The sequence below is a fragment of the Panthera tigris genome, chromosome A2 (genome assembly GCF_018350195.1).
Source record: "Panthera tigris isolate Pti1 chromosome A2, P.tigris_Pti1_mat1.1, whole genome shotgun sequence".
Lineage (NCBI taxonomy): Eukaryota > Metazoa > Chordata > Mammalia > Carnivora > Felidae > Panthera > Panthera tigris.
In genome coordinates this window covers 108,107,437-108,133,270 of record NC_056661.1, presented here as the reverse complement: position 1 = coordinate 108,133,270, position 25,834 = coordinate 108,107,437, and the positions used below count along the sequence as shown (strand labels likewise).

The following is a 25,834-nucleotide window of genomic DNA, read 5'->3' as shown; positions in this document are numbered from 1 at the left end:
AGGTAAAACAAAGCATCGTTTTTTGTATTTTGTTTTTTATAGTTAAAACAATTTTTTTAAATGTGTATTTAAAGAGAGACAGCGAGAAAGGGAAGAGCAGAGAGAGAGAGAGGGAGACACAGAATCTGAAGCAGGCTCCAGGCGGTGAGCTGTCAGCACAGAGCCTGATGTGGGGCTTAAACTCAGTGACCATGAGATTATGACCTGAGCCGAGGTTGGACGCTTCACTGACCGAGCCACTCAGGCATCCCTTAACGTTTTTATTTAGGTAGGGGGCATCTGGGTGGCTTACTTGCTTAGGTGTCTGACTTGATTTTAGCTCACGTCATGATCTCATGGTTCCTGAGATCGAGCCCCATGTCATACTTCACACTGACAGCACAGACCCTGCTCGGGATTCTCTATCTCTGCACCTCCCCTGCTCGCACATGCACTGTGTCTCTCAAAACAAATAAACATTTAAAAAAAAGGTACTTAAATTCCATTTACACAGACAGTGACCATTAGTTTCATGTGTACAATATAGTGATTCAACAACTCTATACAACACCCGGTGCTCATCACAGCAAGTGCCATTCTTAGTCCCCATCACCTATTTAACCTATCCCCCACCCAACTACCTCACCTCTCCTCTCATAACCATCAGTTCTCTATAATAATTAAGGCATTGTTTCTTGTTTTGTCTCTCTTTTTTCCTTTGCTCATGTGTTATGGTTTTTAAATTCTACACAAGTGAAATCATGTGGTATTTGTCCTTCTGTGACTTATTTCACTTAGTATAATGCTCTCTAGCTACAACCATGTTGTTGCAAATGGCAAGGTTACATTCATTTTTATGGTTGAATAATATTCCCTTGTATATATACCACATTTTTATCCATCAATTGATGGGTACTTGGACTATTTCCATAGTTTGATACTTGTAAATAATGCTGCTATAAACAGAGAGGTGCATGTGTCCCTTTGGATTATTGTTTTTGTATTCTTTGGATGAATACCCAGTAGTGCGATTGCTGGACCGTAGGATAATATTATTTTTAACTTTTTGAGGAACCTCCATACTGTTTTCCAGAGTGGCTGCACCAGTTTGCATTCCCACAAACAGTGCAAGAGGGTTCCCCTTTCTCCACACCCTCGGCAACACCTGTTGTTTCTTGTCTTGTTGATTTTAGTCTTTCTGACAGGTGTGACATAATATCTCATTGTAGTTTTGATTTGTATTTCCCTGAATATAAGTGATATTGAGCATCTTTTCATGTGTCTATTGGCCATGTGAATGTCTTCTTTGGAGAAGTGTGTGTTCATGTCTTCTGCCCATTTTTAAATTGTATTATTTGTGTTTTGGGTGTTGAGTTTTATATGTTCTTTCTGTGTTTTGCATACTAGCCCGTCATCTGACATGTCATTTGCAAATACCCTCTCCCATTCCATAGGTTGCCTTTTAGTTCTGTTGATTGTTTCCTTAACTGTGCAGTAACTTTTCATTTTGATGTACTTCCATGTTTATTTTTGCTTTTGTTTCCTTTGTCTCAAGAGACCTATCTAGAAAAAAGTTGCTATAGCCAATGTCAAAGAGGTTACTGCCTTTGTTCACTTCTAAGATTTTTATGGTTTCAGGTCTCACATTTAGGTCTTTAATTCATTTTGATTTTACTTTTGTGTGTGGTGTGAGAAAATGGTCCAGTTTCATTCTTTTGCTTGTGTCTTTCCAGTTTTCCCAGCACGATTTGTTGAAGAGACTGTCTTTCCCCCTTGGATATCCTTCCTTTGTCAAACATTAATGACCATATAGTTGTAGGTTTATTTCTGGGTTTTCTTTTCTTTTGTATTGATGTATGTGTCTCTTTTTGTGCCAGGACCATACTGTTTGGATGGCTACAACTTTGTAATATAACTTGAATTTTAGAATTGTTATACCTCCAGCTTTGCTTTCCTTTTTCAAGACTGATTTGGCTATTAGGGGTCTTTTGTAGTTCCATACGTATTTTAGGATTGTTTGTTCCAGTTTTGTGAAAAATGCTGTTGGTATTTTGATAGAGATCACATTAATTGTGTAGATTACTTTGGGTAGTAGAGACATTTTAACAACTTTGCTCTTTGAATACATAAGCATGGAACATATTTCCATTTGTTGGTGTTTTCTTGAATTTCTTTCATCAGTGATTTATAGCTTTCACAGTATGGGTTTTTCACCTCTTTGAGTTTATTCTTAGGTATCTTATTTTTTGGTGATGTTATAAATGGGATTTTTAAAAAATTCTCTTTCTGCTGCTTCATTGTTAGTGTATAGAAACACAACAAATTTCTGTATATTGATTTTGTATCCTGTACCTTTACTAAATTTATCAGTTGTAGCAGTTTTTTGGTGGAGTCTTAAGGGTTTTCTATATATATTATGATGCCATGTGCAGTCAAAGTTTGGTTTCTTCTTTCCTAAAATGGATTCATCTTATTTCTTTTTGTTGTCTGATTGCTGAGGCTAGGACTTGAAGTACTATGTTGAATAAAAGTGTTGAGAGTGGATGTCCTTGTCTTGTTCCTGGTGTTAAGGGAAAAGCTGTCCGTTTTTTGCCACTAGGGATGATATTAGCTCAGTTTTTTTCATAGATGTCCTTTATTATATGGAGGTATGGTCCTTCTAAACCTATTCTTTAAATTTTTATTTATTTATTTTTGAGAGAGTGCAAGTGAGGGAGAGGTCGAGAGAGAGACACAGAATCCAAAGCAAGCTCCAGGCTCTGAACTGTCAGCACAGAGCCCAACACAGGGCTGGAACCCATGAACCGTGAGATCATGACCTGAGCCAAAGTTGGACACTTAACCAACTGAGCCACCCAGGTGCCCCTCTCTAAACCTCTTTTTGAGGGTTTTTTGTCATAAGAAGATGTTGTTCTCTGTCAAGTGTGTTTTTCTGCATCAATTACAATGATCTTATGGCTCTTATCCTTTCTACTATTGATGTAATATATCACATTGATTGATTTGTGAATATTAAACCACCCTTGCAACCCAGGAATAAATACCACTTGATCTTGGTGAATGATTTTTTAAAATCATTGCTAGCATTTTGTTGAGGATTTTTGTTTCTATGTCCATCAGAGATATTAGCGTTAGTTCTCTTTTCTTTGGTTTCTTTATATGGTTTGGATATCAGGATAATGCTGACTTTGTAGAATTAATTAATTAATTAAGGAAGTTGTCCTTCTTTTTCTATTTATTTGAATAGTTTGAGAAGAGTAAGTATTAATTCTTCTTTAAATGTTTTGTAGATTTCTCTTGTGAAACCATCTGGTCTTGGAATTTTGTTTTTTGGCAGTATTTTCATTACTGATTGAATTTATTTGCTGGTTATCAGCCTGTTCAATTTTTTTTCAGTTTTTGTAGTTTATGTGTTTCTAGAAATTTATCAATTTCTTCTAGGTCAACCTATTTGTTGGCATATAGTTTTTCATAATATTTTCTTAAACTTGTTTGTATTTCTGTAGTGTTGGTTGTTATTTGTCTGCTTTTTTGTGATAGTATTTTAGGCTTTTTTTTTTTTTTTTTTTATCTTGATAAGTCTGGTTAGAAGATTATAGATTTTATTTTTTTTTCTTCCACAAACAGCTCCTGGTTCTATTCATCTGTTTTATTATTGTTTTAGTTTCTGTATCATTTATTTCTTCTCTAAACTTTATTATTTCCTTCCTTCTGCAGGTTTTAGGTTTTTTGTTTTTGTTTTCCTAGCTCCTTTAGATGTAAGATTATGTTTTTTGAGACTTTTCTTGCTCCTTGAAGTAGGCCTGTATTGCTAGAAACTTCTCTCATAGAACCACTTTGGCTGCATCCCTAAGGTTTTGGACCATTGAGTTTTTATTATCAGTTGTTGCCATGTACTTTTAAATTTATTATTTTATTTCTTCGTTGACCCATTCATTGTTTAGTAGCATGCTGTTTAACCTCCATGTATTTGTAGTCTTTCCATATGTGTGTGTGTGTGTGTGTGTGTGTGTGTGTGTGTGTGTATATATGTGTATATATATATTTGTGTGTGTGTGTGTGTGTGTGTGTGTGTGTGTGTGTGTGTGGTTAACTTCTAATGTCCTAACATTGTGGTCAGAAAAGATGCATGGTATAACTTCAATCTTCTTGAATTTGTTGAGGCTTGATTTGTGGACTAATATGTGATGTATTCTGGAAAATGTCCCATGTGTACTTGGAAATATTTTGTATTCTACTGTTTTAGAATGCAGTATTCTGAATATATCTGTTAAATCCATCTATTTGAGTATGTCATTCAAAGCCATTGTTGTTGATTTTCTGTTCTGATGATAGGTCCATTGACATCAGTGAGGTGTTAAAGTCCTCTACTATTATTATTGATTAATTCCTTTATTTTTGTTATTAACTGTTTTATTATTTGGGTGCTTCTATGTTGGGTGCATAAATATTTACAGTTGTTATATCCTTGTGTTGGATTGTTCCCTTTATTATAGAAGGTATCCTTATTTGTCTCTTGTTACAGTTATTGTTTTAAAGTCTATTTTGTCTGATACAGCGTTGTTACCCTGGCTTTCTTTTGACACCCATTTGCATAATAGATGTTTTTCTACCCCCTCACTTTCAATCTGCAAGTGTCTTTAGCTCTAAAATGAGACTCTGCCAGACAGCATATAGATGAATGTTTTTTTTTTGTTTTGTTTTGTTTTTTTTTTAAAAACTCCACTCTCTCACCCTGTATCTTTTTGGTTGGAGCATTTAGTCCAGTAACATTCAAAGTAATTATTGATAGACATGTATTTATTTCCCTTTTATTATTTGTGTTTGTGGTTGTTTCTGAAGATTTTCTCTGATCCTTTCTTTCATGGTTTGTTGATTTTCTTTAATGATCCATTGGTATTTCTTTGTCTATATTCTTTACATATTTATTAGTGGTTTTTAAAATATGGTTACCATTAGATTTGTGTATGACTTCTGCATTTGGTGGTCTGTGTTAAGTTGGTGGTCGCTTAAGGTTGAACCTATTTTTACTTTTCTCCTCCCCATATTTTGGGTACATGTTGTCATATTTTACTTTATTTTGTGAGTTTCTTGACTGAATTTTTTAAACAAATATACTCATTTTTACTTCTTTTGTTTCCTACCTTCATACTGTCACTTTGGTCTCCTTTCAACTCAAAGAGTCCCCTTCAATATTTCTTGCAGTACTAATTTAATGGTCATGACCTCATTTAGTTTTTGATTGTCTGGGAAACTTTGTGTCTCCTATTCTGAATGATAGCCTTTCTGGATAGAGTATTCTTGACTGCAGATTTTTCCCATTTAGCGCTTTGAATATATCATGCATCTCCCTTCTGGCTTGCAAAGTTTCTGCTCAGAAAGTCCCTGTTAGCCTTATTGGTTTTCCGTTCTATGTTACTGTCTTCTTTTGTTTTGATGTTTTTAATTTTTTGTCTTTATCATTATATTTTGTGAATTTAATGACAGTGTTTCTTGCTGTGGATCTGCTTTTGTTGATTTTGTTGAGGGTTCTCTGTGCATCCTAGATCCAGATAATCTGTTTTCTTCCCCAGAGTATGGAAGTTTTCAACTACTATTTCTTCAAATAATTTTTCTGCCTCCTTTTCTCTCCCTACTTCTTGGACTCTTGTAATATTAATGTCATTACATTTGATTGAATCACTGAGTTCCCTAAGTCTATTCTCATGTGGTATAAATCTTTTTTGTCTATTTTTTAAAATTTTATTACTTTGCATTACTCTGTTGTCTTTGTCATTCATTTGTTCCTCTGCTTCTTCCATCCTGCTGTTCATTCTATCAATTGTATTTCTCATTTCTTGTATTGAGCCCTTTATATCTGTTTTCTTATTCCTTTGTGTTAAGGGTCTCACTGATATTTTCCACTGTTTTCCTCAAGTCTAGTGAGAATCCTTAGGATCCTTTACACAGTCCTTCAGGCATGTTATTTATATTTATTTTGCTTAGCTATAAGTCATGGCCTTGTTCTGTTCTTTCCCTGGGGATACATTTCCCTGTCTTCTCATTTTGTCTAAGTCTCTGTGCCTGTTTCTCTGCATTAGGAAAGTCAGCTCCATCTCCTGTCCTTGAAGATAATGGCCTTATGAAGAAGAGGTCCAGGAGTGCCCTTTAGTGCAGTCCCCCTCTTCCCTAGGACCTAGTGTTTCCAGGAGTGTCTCCACTGTATGCTCTGTGCACTCTGCTATTTTGTCCTGGCCACTTTATCCTTCAGGCCGGTCATCTGTGGAGGCTTTCTTTGCTTCATGTGGGCAAGATTTGGTCCCTTTCCAGAATGTGGTGCTTTAAGTAGGTGTGTTCTGGTCTGCTTGTGATGAGACCTGTTGCCACCACTGCCAGAAGTGAGGCTCTGCACAACTCTCGAATCAGGAGGTGTGATCTGAGCAGGGATTTGAGCTGGTCTTCTGGGGGATGAGGCCTGCTGTGCTGGGACTCAGGCAAGTGAGACTGGGAAGTATAGTTGCATGGGAGTATGGGGGAGGTAGAGCTTGGTGTAAGCTAGTTAGGTGGAGGTGTTGTGTTAGTTCCTGCAAGTGGCTCTGTGGTTATGCTGAGTGATGCGGTAGGAAGGTGGTGCCTCCCAGTTCCTTTGTTCCTGGAGGAGTCTGTCACTGAATGCTGCCTCTCTAGGTAGTGCTCTGAGATGAGCAATTAACCTCCCCACTGTGTGCCCCAGGCACTCTTCTGGTCCCTCTTTTCAAGATGCCTATCCGTGTATTGTTTGCTAATCTTCTGTCTAAAAGCAGAGCAAAGTCGTCAGCCACACCCTCTGACCTTTAAAACTCCAGGCTTTAAACTGGTTTAAGCTGGTTTGCAGAAGTCAGGAAATTGGACCCTCTTGCTTTCCAGGCCAAATGCTATAGGGATTCCCATCACCATTTTACTGCTCCTTTTTCTGAGGTAAAGAGTGAAATTTAAAACAAACTTTGCTAGAGTAGCGTCATTAAGCTCAACAAGACATTGAACTTACGTGGTAAGTTTGTAAACATCTTCTTAATGAAGAGGTATTATACTTTACACAAGCTGGTTAAGCCCACCCAAGCCTGCTTTGCTTGCTCAGATGTCCCCAAACTATTAGTGTTAACAGATGCCAGCGGTAACATACTTAATTTAGATTGACATGACATACAGACATTCCCAACCAACACTTAATTTAATAGGCTGACTGACCTTATCTTGGCAAAAGGAGCCATATTCTAAGATTTTCGCAGAAAATAACCCATAGAGTATGTATGTATGTATGTATGTATGTATGTATGTATTTATTTATTTTTATTTAACTTTTTTTTTTTTTTAATGTTTACTTATTTTTTGAGAGAGAGACAGAGCATGAATAGGGGGAGGGGTGGATAGAGACAGAGGAGGCACAGAATCCGAAGCAGGCTCCTGCCTCCTCACTGTCAGCACAGAGCCTGACGTGGGACTCCAATCCATGAACTGTGAGGTCATGAACTGAGCTGAAGTCAGATGCTTAACTGATTGAGTGACCCAGGCGCCTCCCCTATAGAACTTTTACATAAGAGATTGTATTTATTTTGTATCATAATCTTTCTGATCTATCATAACCTATCTAATCTTTGAATATATTTAATTTTTTGGTTAACAACTGTTGAAAAATAGTATTTTATTCTTTCTTGGTTATAATTATACAAACCTAAGTAAGTTTGTGTTATTAAAAAAAGCCTCATGGTGCCTCTTGTCATAAGATGGTTTATGTAAACATGGAAAAACAAAATAATAAAAAAGGAAAATTTAATTTTTACATGGCTTCAGTTAATATTAATTAAAAATAGCTAATGTTTACCTAAAATTTCATGTCTTACCAATCATTATCTAATGTTTTCCATTTGTTAAAGTAAATTGACTTTGATTTCTCGAAAACATCTATTCAGAAACAGACTTTATTCTGAAAATACATTTTTTTCAACGTCACTGATAAAGGCAGTTCTTTTACTGTTGTGCTTTTTTAACACGTAAGCTATAAAACCCATAAGCCTGCTTTTTTATGTTTCATACAGTGTTTTAGAAAATTATCCCAGTAGGCAAGCAGTTGAATCATCTTGTGCTTACACATTGAAAGTAGCTTATACATTAAAACTGGATTTGACTGCATGGAACAAGGTAAAATTACATGTGAATAAAATTCAGTGTTACTGAGAATTAGGGAGACTCATTGTGATAATATGTATTTTATGCATATGCAGAAACTCATGTCTTAATATATTTTTGATTTTTTTAATATTTACACTTAAAGTCATGGCATCTTAAGTGTAATGTATTTTTAGGTTTTTAAATCAAATTGAAAGAATGAGAAATTTTAAATCAGGTTTTCTACATCTGTAACAGGACAATGCTCTGCATCTGTAGTATGTCTTTAGCAGGTTTTTCTTGTTAAATACCCAGCGATGACACCATTTATGTCATTAACCATGCTTTTGTACAATGCAAAGTGACAGCTAAGATTTACATACAAACTGTAATTTTTGATGTATCTGGCTTTTCACTGTGATTATTCATTTTCCACATTTTCACATTAATACTGTAACTCCTTTATACATAATAGTTTTTGTTCTTCACTGTCTTGTAAGTAGTACTGTGACTGTATCTTACGAGAATCTGTAAGAACATTTGCGTCAAGCTTTAATTAGTTAGAACAGGAGGGTTGCAAATGATTTAATAGCAGTTTGGTTTCCTTGGAATCTTACTGTAAAAGAATGTAAATTGGAAAGTTAAATATTTGGGTGAAGATTAGAGAAAGTAGAGTTGACTTTAATTTTATAATTTATTTGTCATTAGTGAGATGCTCACTAAAGCATAGGGAAGTAAATCTGTCATATTCAAAAACTTCTAAGGTCACAGTGAGTTATCAAGCAATTAGCTAAATAAGACTTGATAAGACAAAAGACAGTTATACTTGACTCTGATGTAGGTAGGATATAAAACAACAAAAACTCTAAATGAACGTTTATGCTTAAAGCAATAATACATTTTGTAAATATCTTGGTGAGTCATTAGATTTTAAAAAATGTATTTCACATTTCTGTTAAGTCAGAATATATATACTTTGAAAAGCAATATATATAAATATATGGCATCATTTACTTGGAAAACAGTAATATCTTACATGTAAAAATATGCCATGGGACAAGATATTACATGTCTGCTCCTTACTTTTAGTTGTAAGTAGGAAAGGCAGGAAACTTCATCCTGTATTCAATGACTAATTCAAAAATGTGGTTAAGATCAGACATAACAAATCTTGGGAAAAAAGTATCTGCCTGTGTACTATTGCCCTTCAGTTGAAACAGGGACAGTCAACAATAGAACTAACTTCTCTGAAGATCAGTTTGACCTATTAAAGTGGGTATGTGTGGTTTTCTTGCAAGACTCTCTGTACCATCCCTATTTTCTGCTTGTCCTGGAGACATGACTTATTGGCTTTTTTCCTTTCTCGATTGTATGCTGCCCCTTTTCCTGTTCTAATAGCTTCCTCTATGAAGGTGTTGAGAGAAACCTGAAGCTTTTTCCTGTAGTTTAAATGAAAACAGGGATATCAGGGCTCAGCTGTGATGGTTCTGTTTAATACTCTTTTAAAATCCTTGCTGTAAGACAGAAAATATGATTTGCTGTTGATTCAAGGAACTCAACAGGGGAATGGAAGAGGACTGCCTTCATTTTGAATGGATTAGGGCTAGATATATCTTTTGGAGGTGAGCAGTATTGGATTTGATAGTTTCTTATATACCTAAGAACACTAACATTTTGGCTGAAGAGGTCAGCAAAGTGAATGATGAGTCTTGATGAAGTCACGGTATTGGATGTTTCTAAGAAAATTGAAGGCTGGCCTGGATTTTTTTGCTCACTTGTGGAACTTACTAATAACTTAGTATTTAGGTTTGTCTCTACTGAAAGATGTTTTGAAACCTTCTTGTAAAAATTAATACAATCCTGAGCACTCTTGAGTTCTTACTGGTTATTAGTTGCAGGCACATGTCTAGATATTCCTTGTTCCTCTTTTTTTCTTTTTAATGTTTATTGTTTACTTTGAGAAAGAGAGCTGGGGTGGGGGAGGGGCAGAGAGGGGGGGGGAGAGGGATAGTAGAATTGCAAGCAGGCTCTGTGCTGTCACCCAATGCAGGGCTTAACCTTATGAACTGTGAGATCATGACCTGAGCTGAAATCAAGAGCTGGCTGCTTACCTGACTGAGTCAGCCAGGTGCCCCCCAAACTTTTTTCCCGTGCTCCTCTTAATGTGTCATTGGGTTTTCAGGTGGTAAAGAGAAGGTTGCGCATGTTAGAAATTTTTCATTTTACTGTTTTCTGAAGTTGAATGCAAAAACCCCAAATTATATGTGTTTTCTAACCCTTGAAGGAAGACCCTATATTTCATGTCTACCAAGAAGTCCAGTGTTCAAGGATAATAAGATGAACTTTTAAAAGATGAGTATATTACAAATTAGTGTTTGGCCTGATTCATAAACTTAAGAATGTCTACATAATATTTCCTATGTCCTATGAAGGACTTCAGAATAACATTGGAATAAAACATTGTTTTAAAGTTAATTTACTTATTTTGAGACAGAGAAAGAAAGCATGCCCAAGTTGGAGAGGGGCAGAGAGAGAGAAAGAGAATCACAAGTAGGCTGTACACTGTCAGCACAAAGCCTGATGTGGGACTCCAACTCAGGAACCATGAGATCATGACCTAAACTGCGATCAAGAGTCAGATGCTTAACTCAATGAACCACCCAGGTGCCCCTGGAATTAAACATTTTGGACAACATGTTGTACAACAATGTATTTTGCTAAACCACATACCCTAAGCAAAGGTGGCTAAGTTTTAGATGGCAAAGCATGTTACACAAGGGGATCAAAAGCCCTGAAGAGGGGAGCCTGAGTGGTTCAGTCAGTTAAGTAAGTGCCTGACTCTTGGTTTCAGCTCAGATCATGGTAACACGGGTTCGTGAGATGGAGCCCTATCTTGGACTCGTAGCACAGAGGATGCCTGTAGTAAGGAACTTCAGAGGGGGTGAGAACAAAGAGATGATATGAGAGATTGACCTGCTTTGTATCCTGATGTTGTGGTTACACAAACTTATAATGTATTAAAATTAGGGAGATGACATAAAGGTAATTTTAGTGCATACCAATGCAGAGAAAGCTAGAGATCAGTATATCTTCACATGGCCCGGAAGATGCTCTTTCTATTTTAGGAGTGTTACATAGAGGTAGCATTGGAGTTTTAATTTATTAAATAAAGTGTTGGAAGTTTGCTAGTTATGTAATTAAAAACAATGAAAGAAGACTTCCTATTTTCCCCACTCTAATGTCATTTTCTATTGCAAAGGTTTGTTGGAAACTGCAGAGAATCTTATTTACTCCATGAATCTGTGAGACTACCATTTGACATGTGTGGCTTCAATTAGAAAAAAAAAAGTGTGTGTGGGGGGGGATTCCTGAATTAGGAAATTACCTATCTTCCTTATATGTTTTATCAGCATGTGCAATGGTTGAGGGCTTCAATTCTAGACTAATTTGCCTGGTTTGAATCTTGGCTCCTCAGGTCACTAGCCAAATTAAGCCCAGGAAAATCATTTAAATCTTTACCTGTAAGAACGACATAATGGTTTTGCCTGCATCAAACGACTTTGCTTAGAATATACATTTATTATATTATACATAGTATGATTTGTAAATTACCGAGTGAGAAATCATCCAGTGATTTGGCTGAGTTACTCTGTGCCTCAATTGTTTTTATTGAAAGGGTGTTAGTATCTTTTATTTATTAGTAACATTGCTTTCATGAATTAGAATTTAAAGGTCTCTCTGTGGTAACTTGAATTTTTAATGCCTAGTGCCCTGTGAATAAAAATAATGCTCCTGGGTCTGGATGTTTTTAGCTTTTCTCTTAAACGTTTCAAAGTTCACACATTGTTTTAACAGTTGGTTAGATTTCCTTGTGTGATACACTCCAGACCTTTTATCCTGTCCTCTGATCATATATAAAGATGTTTTCTGAATGAAAGAAAGATGGATGAAAACAGTAGTATACTTGCATATGTTTTTTAAAACGTTTTATTACCAAACCACAGATACAGAAATCCAAACCAAATTTGTACCTTAAAGAATAATGTGCATATCTGTGTAATAGCACCCAGATCAAGAATAGAACTTTCCCACCCACAGCAGAGACTTTTTCTTGTATTCTTAGGCAATTACAACTTGTTCTATCTCTATCCAGATTTTACAGCAATTTCCCCATATTTCTTCTGAGCTTTATCACTCAAATGTACATTTCTAGACACTTTGGTTTAGTTGTGTGTGTGTGTTTATTAATGACCTGTTTAATCTCACTTACCCTACCGGTTCCCCATCGTTTTATTTTGCTTAAACTTTGTTGCCTGATGAACCCAGTTTATGCGATGTGTAGATTTTTTCCTATTTTGAATTTTGATGAGTGTATATTCTTGCATGGTTCAATTATGCATATTTCTGTATGTTTTTCTGTCTTCTACAAAGTGTTAGCTGGCTCTAGAAACTTAGTAAGATTTAGTTTCATCTCTTTGGTAAGATGAGAGGTGGTGTGAGTTTTTTATTACACACCAAATGTTTGGTTATCTCTTATTTTCTTGTCTTTTTTTTTAAATGTTTTATTTATTTTTAAGACAGAGAGAGACAGAGCATGAGTGGGGACGGGGCAGAGAGAGAGAGGGAGACACAGAACCCGAAGCAGACTCCAGGCTCTGAGTTCTGAGCACAGAGCCTGATGCTGGGCTCAAACTCATGAACTGTGAGATCACAACCTGAGCCGAAGTCGGATGCTCAACTGACTGAGCCACCCAGGCGCCCCTCTTATTTTCTGATGATAGCAGCCATTGATATCCAGTGACTAGATTTCCTAATATGTGGAGGTGGTGTTAAAAATCATGACATTTTAATTCCTTTAATTAGTTTTCATGTATTAGTTGAGTAATTTCATAAACACTTCTCATCTATACTTTATTTACCCAGTGTACAGTTTCCATAGAAAGGTAAATGGTTATTTTCTTTTATTAGTATTCAACTGAATAAATTAATTCTCTTCATTCTCTAAACTTACCAATTATTTTGTGTGTGTGTGTTTACATAAAGATGAAATACTTCATAAATTTATATGATACTTCCAGTTCATTATTCTATTTTAATTCCACCCCAATAAGAACCTTGGTTTTCAAAGATACAGGAATTAACAGAATATTGTACAATCATTGAGATACTTTATTCAACGGTGTACCCTCCAGGTCTCAAAGTGTAGGTATTATCAACCAAGACTATTTCTGAAAAAAGTTACATATTTTTTTATATGTTCCATTCATTCTCCTGTTGCATTTTCTTGTTGATACTGTATATTTCCAGATTATATAGCCATTATTACTGTATTCAGTTAATTTTAGACATTATTTAGTCACAGTTCTGCAAGTAACTATTTTATGCTGTTCCTCAGTCATTGTATATATGTGTCTTTAGACTTTGGTTGTTTGAAACTTGAGCTCTAGTACATTCCCTAGGAAATATTCACAGGAAAATCATTTTCTTAATTCAAGTTGAAAATTGTGTGCTTTATACTTGAAAGTCATTTTTGCTGAATATAAAATCTTGGCTCATAATTTTTTCCTTGAATAACTTAAATATGTTCCTTTGTTTTTATTGAATACATTCTGATGATTGTTTCATTACCTTTATTATCTCTATTCTTTTGTCTAGGTGACCAAAGGAATGATTTTTTTTTTTTTTTTTTTTTTTTTTTAAGTCAAGTAATTTTACTAGAAAATGTGTTGGTAATGTTTTTTCTTGGTAAATTTTTGAGGATATTTATATGTGATCTGAGTGTGTGTGTGTAAATAAAAATGTCAGTATTCTTCATGGATTCCTATTACATTTATGTTGGATCATCTTTATCCAACTTCAATATATGTAACTTTACTGGATCCTTATCTCTTCATTTTTTAATTTAAAACTATTTTTCATTTTTAACTTTTTATCTTAAATTATCTGTTAATTTAGTACCTATGTCATATTTGTATAGTCTTTGTTTCTGAAATAGTCTTTTACTTTACATTCTTTACTGAGGACTACCACCTAATTTCTGTGTTTGTAAATTCTAAATTATATAGTTCTCTAATGTTTGGTTTCATTACCTGTATGTTTTTTAGCTTGTTGTAAAATAGTAGATTGCAATTTTGATTGGCTTCATAGGCACATATTTCTGGCACACCTTCATTATTTTTAGAAGTGTTCTCTTATAAAAAATTTATATGGTGCTTGACTTTGATAATTTTTCCATTAATTTGTATTTGTCATTTTACAAAGAAAACAGTCATGTTGGATTAGGGCTCACTCTAATTGTCCTCATTTTAACCTGATGACCTTTTACAGTCTCTTGTCTCCAAATATGGTCACAATCTGAGGATGCTTAGGGTTAGAGCTCCCACTGTGGAAGTGTCCCCTCCCTAAGGAAAACAAAACAAAAAACAAAAACAAGGCAACCTAATTATACCCGTACATAACAACATCCCTCACAACCTTGTAACATGGGACCACTTAATCAGAGTACATGTTTGTATCTTACATATATGAGGGACAAAGAAGTAAAAAAAATATATATATATAAAAAACTATGCCACATGGAGTTCAGGGCTCAGTTCTTGGGGTACCAACCCAACTGAGCAGTGCTGGCAGGAATAAAGTTTGTTCCTGGAAGGAAAAGGCTCACTGTCATGGCTCTGTGCAAGAATCCTGCTACACCACAATGAATTTGATAGGGGACAAAATTCATTCAGCCCATCAAAATCTGTCTTAGTCATGATCCTAGCACACAGCCTCAAAACAAATGACTGTCAATACCTTCTTGTTGGTGCCCTGTGCTAAAACTTTGGAGTGGTGTGGGAAATCAGAAGTTATCAAATAAATTAGAGTTTACTGAGTTTAGGAGTCGGTGATTTTATGGTAGAGAAAAACAAAGGATAAAATTCAATGTAAAATTTGTAATAAAAGCAAAATAAAAATGCAGACCAATGTGAAAGAAAAAAATACCCTTTAGGATACTAACTTCACATAGATTTGAGTTAGAGAACAGAAATTTATAATTTCATGGCTCTGTGACTTTAGGCAACTTACTGGCTGTATAGACTCAATCTATAAAATGGGGAGAATTTCTGCTTGTTATGATTGAGAGAAATGATGTTTAAAACTGTCTACCTTGGTAAAAAGTAAAGACAATATTAAAGCCACTTACTTAGTATGGCATGCATATGGATTAATTAGAATAAATGCACTGACTACCAGAATGATTGCTGACCATAAGGACTCCCATTACTCTGTTGCTGGGTACTGCCTGAACATCAGCTTTGTGAGTGGCTTATTACAGCCAAAGTGTGTGTAAATTTCTGTTTCTGAAACTTTACACTGCAGGGCCTTGCCTTAGGACCACTCAGATTAGTAACACAGTAATTCATACCTGGGTATAAGGAAAATCCTGGCAGATTAGTAACACAGTAATTCATATCTGGGTATAAGGAAAATCCTGGCTGCGTGCTTACATATGTTTGAGAGAGATAGCTTTATGTATCACAAGTGGGAATTTGGAGGTGTGGGTTTATTGTAGTTTCAAAAAAGTCTCTTTGGTGAAGGTTACCTCCCTATTCCTTTTTTTTCCTCTCCTCCTGTTCCCACCCCTGACCAAAATGCATCTAAAACACTGACCTGTGGTTATTAAAGCAAATGGTTTGAGGTGGACCTTTCTGGAGAATTAGACAAGGACATGAATGGCATTTGCAGGTAGGGGTAACACATATATTAGTCCAAAGATCAAGATATGTCCAGGGAATTATAGGTGGTATGATTTGGCTGAGGAGTAAGGAGTGTTGCTCAAGGCATGGGTGATTCTATGTTGCCTTTTATAGAATTGCAGGAGGTGGGAATTTTGTGATGAAGACTGGGAAATTACTAGTTATCTGTTGAAGAATTAGGCTTATTTGCTAGCATATTTGTCAGGGTTCGCCAAAGAAATAGAACAAACAGGATACACACATGAATTGGCTCAGGTGATTATAGATTATGGAGGTTGGCAGGTCCAAAATCTCCATAGCAAGTGTCACAGTTTAAGTCCTAAAGCCAGCAGGCTGCTGTAGAACCAGGAAAAGCCAGTGTTTCGTATCCAAGGCCATTAAGCGGCAGGTTCCTCTCTTACTCCTGGGGGGTCAAACTTCTGTTATATTCATGTCTTGTACTGTTTAGATGGGGGCCCATCCACTTTAGGGAGGGCAATCAGCTTTATTTAGTTTACCAGTTTAAACGTAAACCACATCTAAAAATACCCTCACACAAACACACAGATTATGTTTGGCTAAGTATCTGGACACCCCATTGCTCAGTCAAGTTGACATAAAATTATCCATCACAGCCAGGAAAGTAAAATCAAATTGTACATTATTTTTAACATAATACTTTTGACAATTGTGCACATACTTTGACCATTTAAAAGTTCTAGCACACAAGGATGAGGTATTAATTGAAAAATTGGTTCTTATTTATTAATGCTTACAGCTTGTAGCTAACGTATAGACTACACGTAATGTTCCTTTAGAATTTTTTCTGCTTTTAGTTGTGTTGAGCTCTGTGATACCTAGATGCTGTACGTAAATAAAGAGTTTTTCAGTGTAGATCAGAGAATATGTGTTAAAAACGATGTTTGGTGGAGAACATACCCTACAGGTTTAGATATTAAAATACTTCATGTGTCATAATTGTCCTTTTAGGAAGATTAAAAAAATATTTTATAAAAAAGGTAGCGTGACAACTAAAACTAACAAGTTAATATTAGTTGGGGGTGGGTATGTGGTTCATTCACTTGAACAGCCGACTCTTGATTTCGGCTCAGGTCATGATCTCGCGGTGTGTGGGTTCAAGCCCTACATCGGGCTCTGAGCTAACAGTGTGGACCCTGCTTCAGATTCTCTCTTTCCCTCTCTGCCCCTTTTCCGCTTGCACACATGCGTGTGCACTGTCTTACAGTAAATGAGTAAACAAAAAAACAATGTTAGTAATAAAGTTGACAGGTCAGGTATGAGCTAAATTTAACTGCATTATTTTTCTAATTTATCTTTAGGTCTGTTTAAGGGAGAGAACAAAGACTACATTCTTGTGGTATATTTTTCATGATTCTGGGAAACAAAATGATTTTATGGTTTTCCCTCATTCTATTGTTGTGTTTATTTTAATGTCTAAAATTTCTAAGAATCGCTTTATTAATAGTTAGAACAACAGATTAACAACTCTAAAGGCCCCTGTTTTTGTTGATTTCATTATTAACCTCAGAGAAGTTGTTAAACTGTTTGCTTTGAGAAATAGTAACTATTAATTATATTACGTTTGGAAATAATTTTCTCCTTCATGAAAAAATGAATTTTAAATGTACATTTTTTTCTGAATTGGGGGTACTGGAGTAACTGGCATTGAGGAGGTTCAATCTATCGCAGCCCTGCTTCCATAGCTGCATTCTTCACCATTTTGAGCCTCCAGCTGCATGGCCCAAGTGCAATCATTGCTATTGTCTTTTGTTGGTAAAGATTTTATGTACATTAGTATTCCCAGTTAGGATTGTCAGTGTGTGTGGGATTATCAGTAGAAACCACATGAGATGTTTCAACCTAGATCTAACGGATAAACCAAGATAAGAAGGATCAGAATGTATCCACTTTAGTTATAAAGAAGTTCAGGGAGGGACACCTGTGTGGCTCAGTCTGTTAAGTGTTGCACTCTTGATCTCTGCCCAGGTCACTATCTCACAGTTTCATGAGTTTGAGCCCTGTATCAGGCTCTGTTCTGACAGTGTGGAATCTTGTGATTTTTTTCTCTCCCTCTCTGCCCCTCCCCCACTAGCACTGTCTCTGTCTCAAAAAACAAACAGACAAACAAACAAAAAAAACTTACAAAGTGCAGGGTTGAAAACACAGGACTGTTACTTAAGATGTGGTTTTTATTATTACACATAATTACTGCTTTTTTGGGTGTAACTTTGAAATTTGAAAAGGATTAGTGGGACAAAATTGAAATGGATTTTTTTTAACCAAACTGAAATAATTAAGACCATAGAGACCAGGGGCCATTTGTACTTAGAGATGGGTCGTATCTTGAGTAGACAAAACTAATTTTAATTTATATTTTTGTTGGATCCATGTAACCATGGAAGTGACAATTATTATGTGAACAATTATTAGGGATTTACTTGGACCAGACACTCTATGTAACTTTAGGTATATTAAATCCTCATTTAATCCTCATTAAAATGTCATAATGTTGGATCTTTTATCCCATGTTTCCTTCATTTCTTGTATATTTATAAATTCTTTGTAGAAAGTTTGTCATTTCTACATAGAAACTGATTTTTAGTCTTTGCATATTTTAGACATGTAAAACATTGATAAAGCATGAATATACTATTTATAGAATGTTTTGGATATTGGATTCCTGTAGCATTTTAAAAAATTGCACATTGCTCATTAACTTAACAAACATTATTAAATGCCCAATAAGTGCCTTATATCTATAATTTATGAACATTGTGTGGTTTTTTTTCTTAGATTGCCTTTATAATACTGGCCAAGAAACGGCTAAACTGTAAACTCTAGTGAGCCATGAAGATCAGAGTAGGTGGATGGATTTGGGTTTTTTTAAACAGTTTGACGCTAGCAATCTCAAAGGGAATTGAATAACAATTCTCAGCATGCTCCAATTGCTACAATATGGAGTAGATTAGAGAAAACTGCAGAATTATCCCAAAAGGATTATATTCAAAAAGAGTTATACCATTTTGGGGGAATTAATCAGCTATCATAGGCAATTAGTTTTTTGTTTTTTGTTTTTTTTTCGAAGTGAAAACTTGTATAAACTCCACATTATAGAAAATCAAGGCAATGAACAAGCAGAGGTTTTCAATGTGACTAAACATCTGAATCAGTTTTGGAGCTTCAAAAAAAATACAGGCAAGGATCTTGTTGGGTGGGTTTTAAAAGTATGTATTTGAAAACTACAAAAGCCAAACAAAACCTACTCAGAATTGATTCTGATGTGCAACCAAAGTTGAGAACCATTGAATTGGGGGAACTGATGAAGATTTAACCTGGTCTAGACTGTGAATGCCACTGGACAGGTAGAAAATTTTATATGACTAGGAAAAGGACATATTGGTATGGACAATTGACAGTATAAAGAAAATGGTCAATCTGGCACAGATTACTCTGGAGTATAAATCCCTGGGAATTACAAGGCATAAGCAGACAGTATAGAAATCGACATGATAGAAGATTCACCTTATTTATTGTTATATTGCCTTGAATCTAGGTTCTCGTATTTTTTTTTCGTTGATCTTCGGTAAATAGGTGATTTTTTTTAAATCCAGCTTTATTGAGATATAAAAGACATATAACATCATGCAAGTTTTGGGTGTGCAATGTAATGATTTGATATATGTATATATTGTGCAGTGATTACCACAATAAGGTTAATATATTCGTTACATCCAATAGTTAAATTTTTTTTAAAAGATGAATTTTAAGATCTCCTACTATATACATACATATGCAACACACACATATTCATGTATTTTTTTATTGTATCTTATGTGTTTTTGGGGGGCAGAATATTTTTTATGTCAAACAAAAGATGAAAGAATAGTACATATAACTTCCATTCTGTCTTTTACCTAGGTATACCATTTGCCCATTTTTTTTTACATTATCTCCCCTTTGTAAAGCCTCAGCAAGAGTGATCATGAAAAAGTTAGTTCATTTCTGTGAATTCAGGTTTTTGGTGTCTATTATATAGATTCATAATAATATTGTTTGCAGGGCCATCATGAAGATTGGTAATAATAGAACATAGAGCTCTTGCACCATACAATATTCTTGATAGATGTGAGGTAGTTAGTAAAGGGAGTACTATTAATTGGTGCTTTTCTTAATATTTTAAATGTCTGTTGTCCCCAGCTGTGCTTGGAAAAATGATTAACTATTACTAGATTAACGTTTATATATATCATGTTATATAAAGTTGTTCCTTGAAGAAGCAGCTGGGTTAAATGTTAAACTAATTTGATTTAGGATTCTTATTTAAAATTAAGCCTTTGTAAAAGTTTTTGACATAATACCACGCATTGTCTTCTTAATTGGCAGCAATATAGCTATTTCTTAGTATTATAGACCTAGCTACTGTAGAGTAGGATTATGTATCTTTTGAGAGAGTGTATCCAAGGTTTACAAAGGTGAGAGTGATTATGTCATATGAATTGTGTTTTTAAAATGGATCATGTCGAAGACACTTAACAAATTTGAAGAAAATTAGTTTGGCTATTATATTCACTTCTAACAGTTAAACAGGCAAGAACTTAATTGTATTGAATTGACTGAATTAAGACGAATGCCAAGGACACTTCTGTGCTCATCCAGGACACTAGGTGGCACAGTGAGTTGCACACAGAAGGTACTTTCTAGCCTGATGTGGGGGATCTGCATGAGATGGGATTTTATCAGATTCTAGGGGACTCTTTATAAACAGAGAAGGAATGAACTGTCAGGCAAATAGCTGTCACCTTCAGTTAGTCCTTTTTAGATATATCCTATGATGTCTTATTTCTGTTGATTATACAATGTCCTGGTTAGCCACTTACACAGCACTGAATCCCTATCTTTATTGACTTGGGTGGTAAAGAGTGGAGGACTTATCAGTGTGGATTCCAAGTGACTTCACTGGCCTGCAGGTAAAAGCTTTGTAGTTTGACAGTTACAAACAACAGGTTAATCCAGGTTTTAGCATACTAGGGCTTTGTTCCATTTTCTCTTAGAAACTTACTTTTTTTTCTTTTTTCTTTTTCTTTTTTTTTTTTTTTTTTAATCTCAGAAAGAATTTCACAGCACATTTGCCTGGTTATGGACACAAAAGATGAGAATCATGTAGGTCATCGTCTTGAAGAAGTACTAAAAGACGAATTAAATGTAAGTATTCAAAGATTGAGTTTCATGATCTCAAAGAGTTGAGTTCATTTTACACCTCTTTTTTTGAGCTGATGAACTTGATAGTTAAATTCATATCTAATTGGGCTAAGGAAATGAAAGTAGTAATTAAATGTGAGGTCCATAGAAATTATTTGTAAGTTTTACCACTAATGACTTCAATTATTTATTTCTATGACAACTTTGTGTCTTGCAATGTTTTGACAGAATGATTTTATTTAACTGTAACTTCCCTGTTTCTGTTAAAACATATACCACCTATCAAAGTTTATGGTGAACATGTGATAACTTGTTAACAATATACATGATCAAATTCTATTTAAAAGCTGAAGGAAAAAGTTGATTTTAGGTAGCTAATTTTATTACAATAGCATAGTTAGAAGAGGAATGAGCTCTGTTAGGACTGTCTGTACTCAGATGGCAGCTTTATTGCTTAATTTCCTTATCTTAAATTGAAAATGTCAATACTATCCACTTTGTGAAATTATTAAGAGGGTTGAATAAAATAACTTAAAAGTTTGAATTTAAAGTTTAAATAAATTTAAAGTACTTAGAAAAGCATCTGGCTTGTAATAAGTTTTTGGTGAAAATGAGCTATAATAACTAAACTTTCAATGATGAGACAGATACGTATTAAGTAGTAAATACTACTGGTTTCCCAAAATTTAGTCCTGAATTAGGTACACGAACTGTTAAGAACATAGATCCCTGGAATATGTAAAAAATGATGAACCATACACTGGGATTAGTTCTGGAATCCAAATTTTTAACAAGCTCCCCTAGGTGGTATTAATGACAATCAGTGACAAATTCTACCAGTAGTGTTTGCAGCAACGACCCAAAGCTGAAAAAAAAAAAAAAATGATTACCATTTCCGCTGTTTCTTAGGTGGAAAGGTTATACTATAATCCAGTCTTCTATCCATTGCTTCTATCCATTGACTTTCTGGGGATTTCCCCCCATCTTTGAAAATTTTAGCACTTTGCTCTCTGCTTTCTGTCTCAAGTTCACTTGTTAAGAATCTGTTCCTGGGGAGCCTCGGTGGCTCAGTGAGTTGAGTCTGACTCTTGATTTCAGCACAGGTCATGATCTCACTGTCCTGGGATGGAGCTCCAAGTTGGGCTCTCCATTGGTGTGGCGCCTGCTTGAGATTCTCTCTCTCTCCCTCTTCCTTTGCCCCTCCCCAGCTTGAGTGTGTGCGCGCGCTCACTCTCTCACGCTCTTGCTCTTAAAAAAAAAAAAAAAATCCTAAACTATAGATAACTTTCCACTGTCTAACCCACTGAAGCGCCCTTTTGCCTCAAAAATAGTCTTTTACTCTTGGGTAATCTCATTTATTCTTTTTCCAATCAATGCAGAAGCCACTGAGGTGGGACCTTGAGAGAATTTTTTTTTTCAACATAATACTTAATTTTTTTAAATTTACGTCCAAATTAGCACATAGTGTAGTGCAACAATGATTTCAGGGGTAGATTCCTTAATGCCCCTTACCCATTTAGCCCATCCCCCCACAACCCCTTCAGTAACCCTGTTTGTTCTCCATATTTATGACTCTTTTATGCTTTGTCCCCCTCCCTGTTTTTATATTATTTTTGTTTCCCTTCCCTTATGTTCATCTGTTTTGTCTCTTAAAGTCCTCATATGAGTGAAGTCATATGTTATTTGTCTTTTTCTGACTAATTTCACTTAGCATGATACCCTCCTGTTCCATCCATGTAGTTGCAAATGGCAAGATTTATTCTTTTTTGATTGCCGAGTAATACTCCATTGTATATATATACCACATCTTCTTTATCCATTCATCTGTCAATGCACATATGGGCTCTTTCCATATTTTGGCTATTGTAGATGGTGCTGCTATAAACATTCGGGTGCATGTGTTCCTTCAAAACAGCATACCTGTATCCCTTGGATAAATAACTAGTAGTGCAATTGCTGGGTCATAGGGTAGTTCTATTTTTATTTTTTGAGGGGCCTCCACACTGTTTTCCAGAGTGGCTACACCAGCTTGCATTCCCACCAGCAGTGCAAAAGAGATCTTCTTTCTCTGCATCCTCACCAACGTCTGTTGTTGCCTGAGTTGTTCACGTCAGCCATTCTGATAGGTGTCAGGTGGCATCTCATGGTGGTTTTGATTTGTATTTCCCTGATGATGAGTGATGTTGAGCATTTTGTCATGTGTCGGTTGGCCATCTGGATGTCTTCTTTGCAGAAGTGTCTATTCATGTCTTTTGCCCATTTCTTCACTGGATTATTTGTTTTTTTGGTGTTGAGTTTGATAAGTTCCTCATAGATTTTGGATACTAACCCTTTATCTGATATATCATTTGCAAATATCTTCTCCCATTCCTTCGGTTGCCTTTTAGTTTTGCTGATTGTTTCCTTCGCTGTGCAGAAGCTTTTTATTTTGATGAGGTCCCAGTAGTTCATTTTTGGTTTTGTTTTCCTGGCCTCTGGAGATGTGGTGAGTAAAAAGTTGCTGTGGCCAAGATTAAAGAGGTTTTTGCCTGCTTTCTCCTCGAGGGTTTTGATGGCTTCCTGTCTTACGTTTAGGTCTTTTATCCATTTTGAGTTTATTTTTGTGTATGGTGTAAGAAAGTGCTCCAGGTTCATTCTTCTGCATGTCGCTGTCCAGTTTTCCCAGCACCACTTGCTAAAGAGACTGTCTTTATTCCATTGGATATTCCTTCCTGTTTTGTCAAAGATTAGTTTGCCATACATTTGTGGGTCCATTTCTGGGTTCTCTATTCTGTTCCATTGATCTGAGAGTCTGTTCTTGTACCAGTACCATACTGTCTTGATGATTACAGCTTTGTAGTATAGCTTGAAGTCCAGGATTGTGATGCCTCCAGCTTCGGTTTTCTTTTTCAAGATTGCTTTGGCTATTCAGGGTCTTCTCTGGTTCCATACAAATTGTAGGATTATTTGTTCTAGCTCCGTGAAGAATGCTGGTGTTATTTTGATAGGGATTGCATTGAATATGTAGATTGCTTTGGGTAATATCAACATTTTAACAATATTGTTCTTCCTATCCAGGAGCATGGAATCTTTTTCCATTTTTTTGTGTCTTCTTCAATTTTTGTCATAAGCTTTCTATAGTTTTCAGCGTATAAATTTCACCTCTTGGCTTAGATTTATTCCTAGGTGTTTTATGGTTTTTGGTGCAACTGTAAATGGGACCGATTCCTTGATTTCTCTCTCTGTTGCTTCATTGTTGGTGTGACCCTGAGAGAATATTGTTGGGACTCTGGCTATTCTTCAAGTCTGAGTTGACAGAGCTGGGTTTTTATACTCTTGTTGAGTACCCAGCTGTTATATTCTGTGTCACTAATTCCTTTTTTGGTCTTTAGGAATTAGCGACAGAATATAACAGCTGGGTACTCAACAAGAGTATAAAAACCCAGCTCTGTCAACTCAGACTTGAAGAATAGCCAGAGTTCCAACAATATTCTCTCAGGGTCACACCAACAATGAAGCAACAGAGAGAGAAATCAAGGAATCGGTCCCATTTATTTATTTATTACAGTTTATTTATTACAGTTGCACCAAAAACCATAAAACACCTAGGAATAAATCTAAGCAAGTCACAGTTAATGCAGTATTCTGTTAATAGAGTATTTTTTTGTTGCTTCTTTTTCTGTTCATGTTTAGTGATAAAACGGCATGAGATGTGGGGATACACACAGTGGTTCATTACTGGTCTTGTGTGATTGATTCATCACTGTGGCCTCTCAAGACCTTACCCCTCTCATTTTCAGTGACCTTCATTTACCTATCTGTTGGACCCTGTCTGGATATTGCCGTCATCTTCACTGGGTTGAAAAATAAGTACTAAGGCTATTTCTTAACCTCTGATCGCAGGTTTTGTCATTCCATAACTTTTACAAAATGCATTCCTGTGCATTTTTGAATTTTATAGGGAGCTCTAGGTCCCCTATATTGTCCCTTTTGGCTACATTTTATCTTATACCCTTCTTTGCCTCGTTCACATACCGTGTTCTATCACTTCCGTGGATCATGGATCTTCTACTGATAGCCTCAATTCCCTGTTCTTTGGAATTCACCCCCTTGGTTAAAGCTGTATCCATGTATTAGTCTAACTTTCACCTTTCCTAGCCTTGACTCAAACAATACTGCTGGAGGAAATTATACAGTAGTTCAGATTGTTGCCATTAAAAAAAAAAATACTGGTCTCCATCTGCAGTGGACACAGAATATTTTAGAGCAAGCATACCACGATTGCATAGTGAGCTCCCATCCTCCTCAGTGAATATTTTAGACCTCCAGCACTGCTCTCAAATGCCAAACCCAGGGTTTCTTAACCTCAGCACCGTTGGCATTTTGAGCTGGATAATTCTTTATTAGAGCTGTCTTGTGAATTGTACACTATTTAGAAGCATCCTTGGTCTGTACCACTGGATGTCCCTAGTTATCTCCAGATAGTACTATCATTCCCAGCTCCTGATTGTAGCAACCAAAATATCTGCATTTATACAGTAAATGGTGCCTGGATGGGGACAAAAATCCCCCTTTAGCTGAGAAATGTTGGTCTAATTCTACTATATTCACCCCTATTCTTAGTTATATTGAAATTGTCTCCAGCTTCAGAGCATAATTTTTATACTCTCACATGGGAACATCCTTATCGTCCTGGCACCAAACTTCTGCAGAGTCTTCAATCTGTAGTCATGCTCTTACTAAGACTGTATTCTCTTCTGAGCTCTGGTTCCCCTCCCTCCACTCTCCCCACTGCCATCAACATTCCACCATAT

The 25,834-nt window shown here is 35.7% G+C and overlaps 1 protein-coding gene across 1 annotated transcript in view; it reads left to right on the top strand.

Moving 5' to 3' along the window:
* Positions 1-25,834, top strand: part of CRPPA (CDP-L-ribitol pyrophosphorylase A) — a 314,810-nt gene that overhangs the window by 119,420 nt on the left and 169,556 nt on the right. The window contains exon 6 of the mRNA XM_042967601.1: positions 20,950-21,044. Coding sequence (XP_042823535.1) covers positions 20,950-21,044 — 95 coding nt within the window. The remainder of the gene's footprint in view (positions 1-20,949; positions 21,045-25,834) is intronic.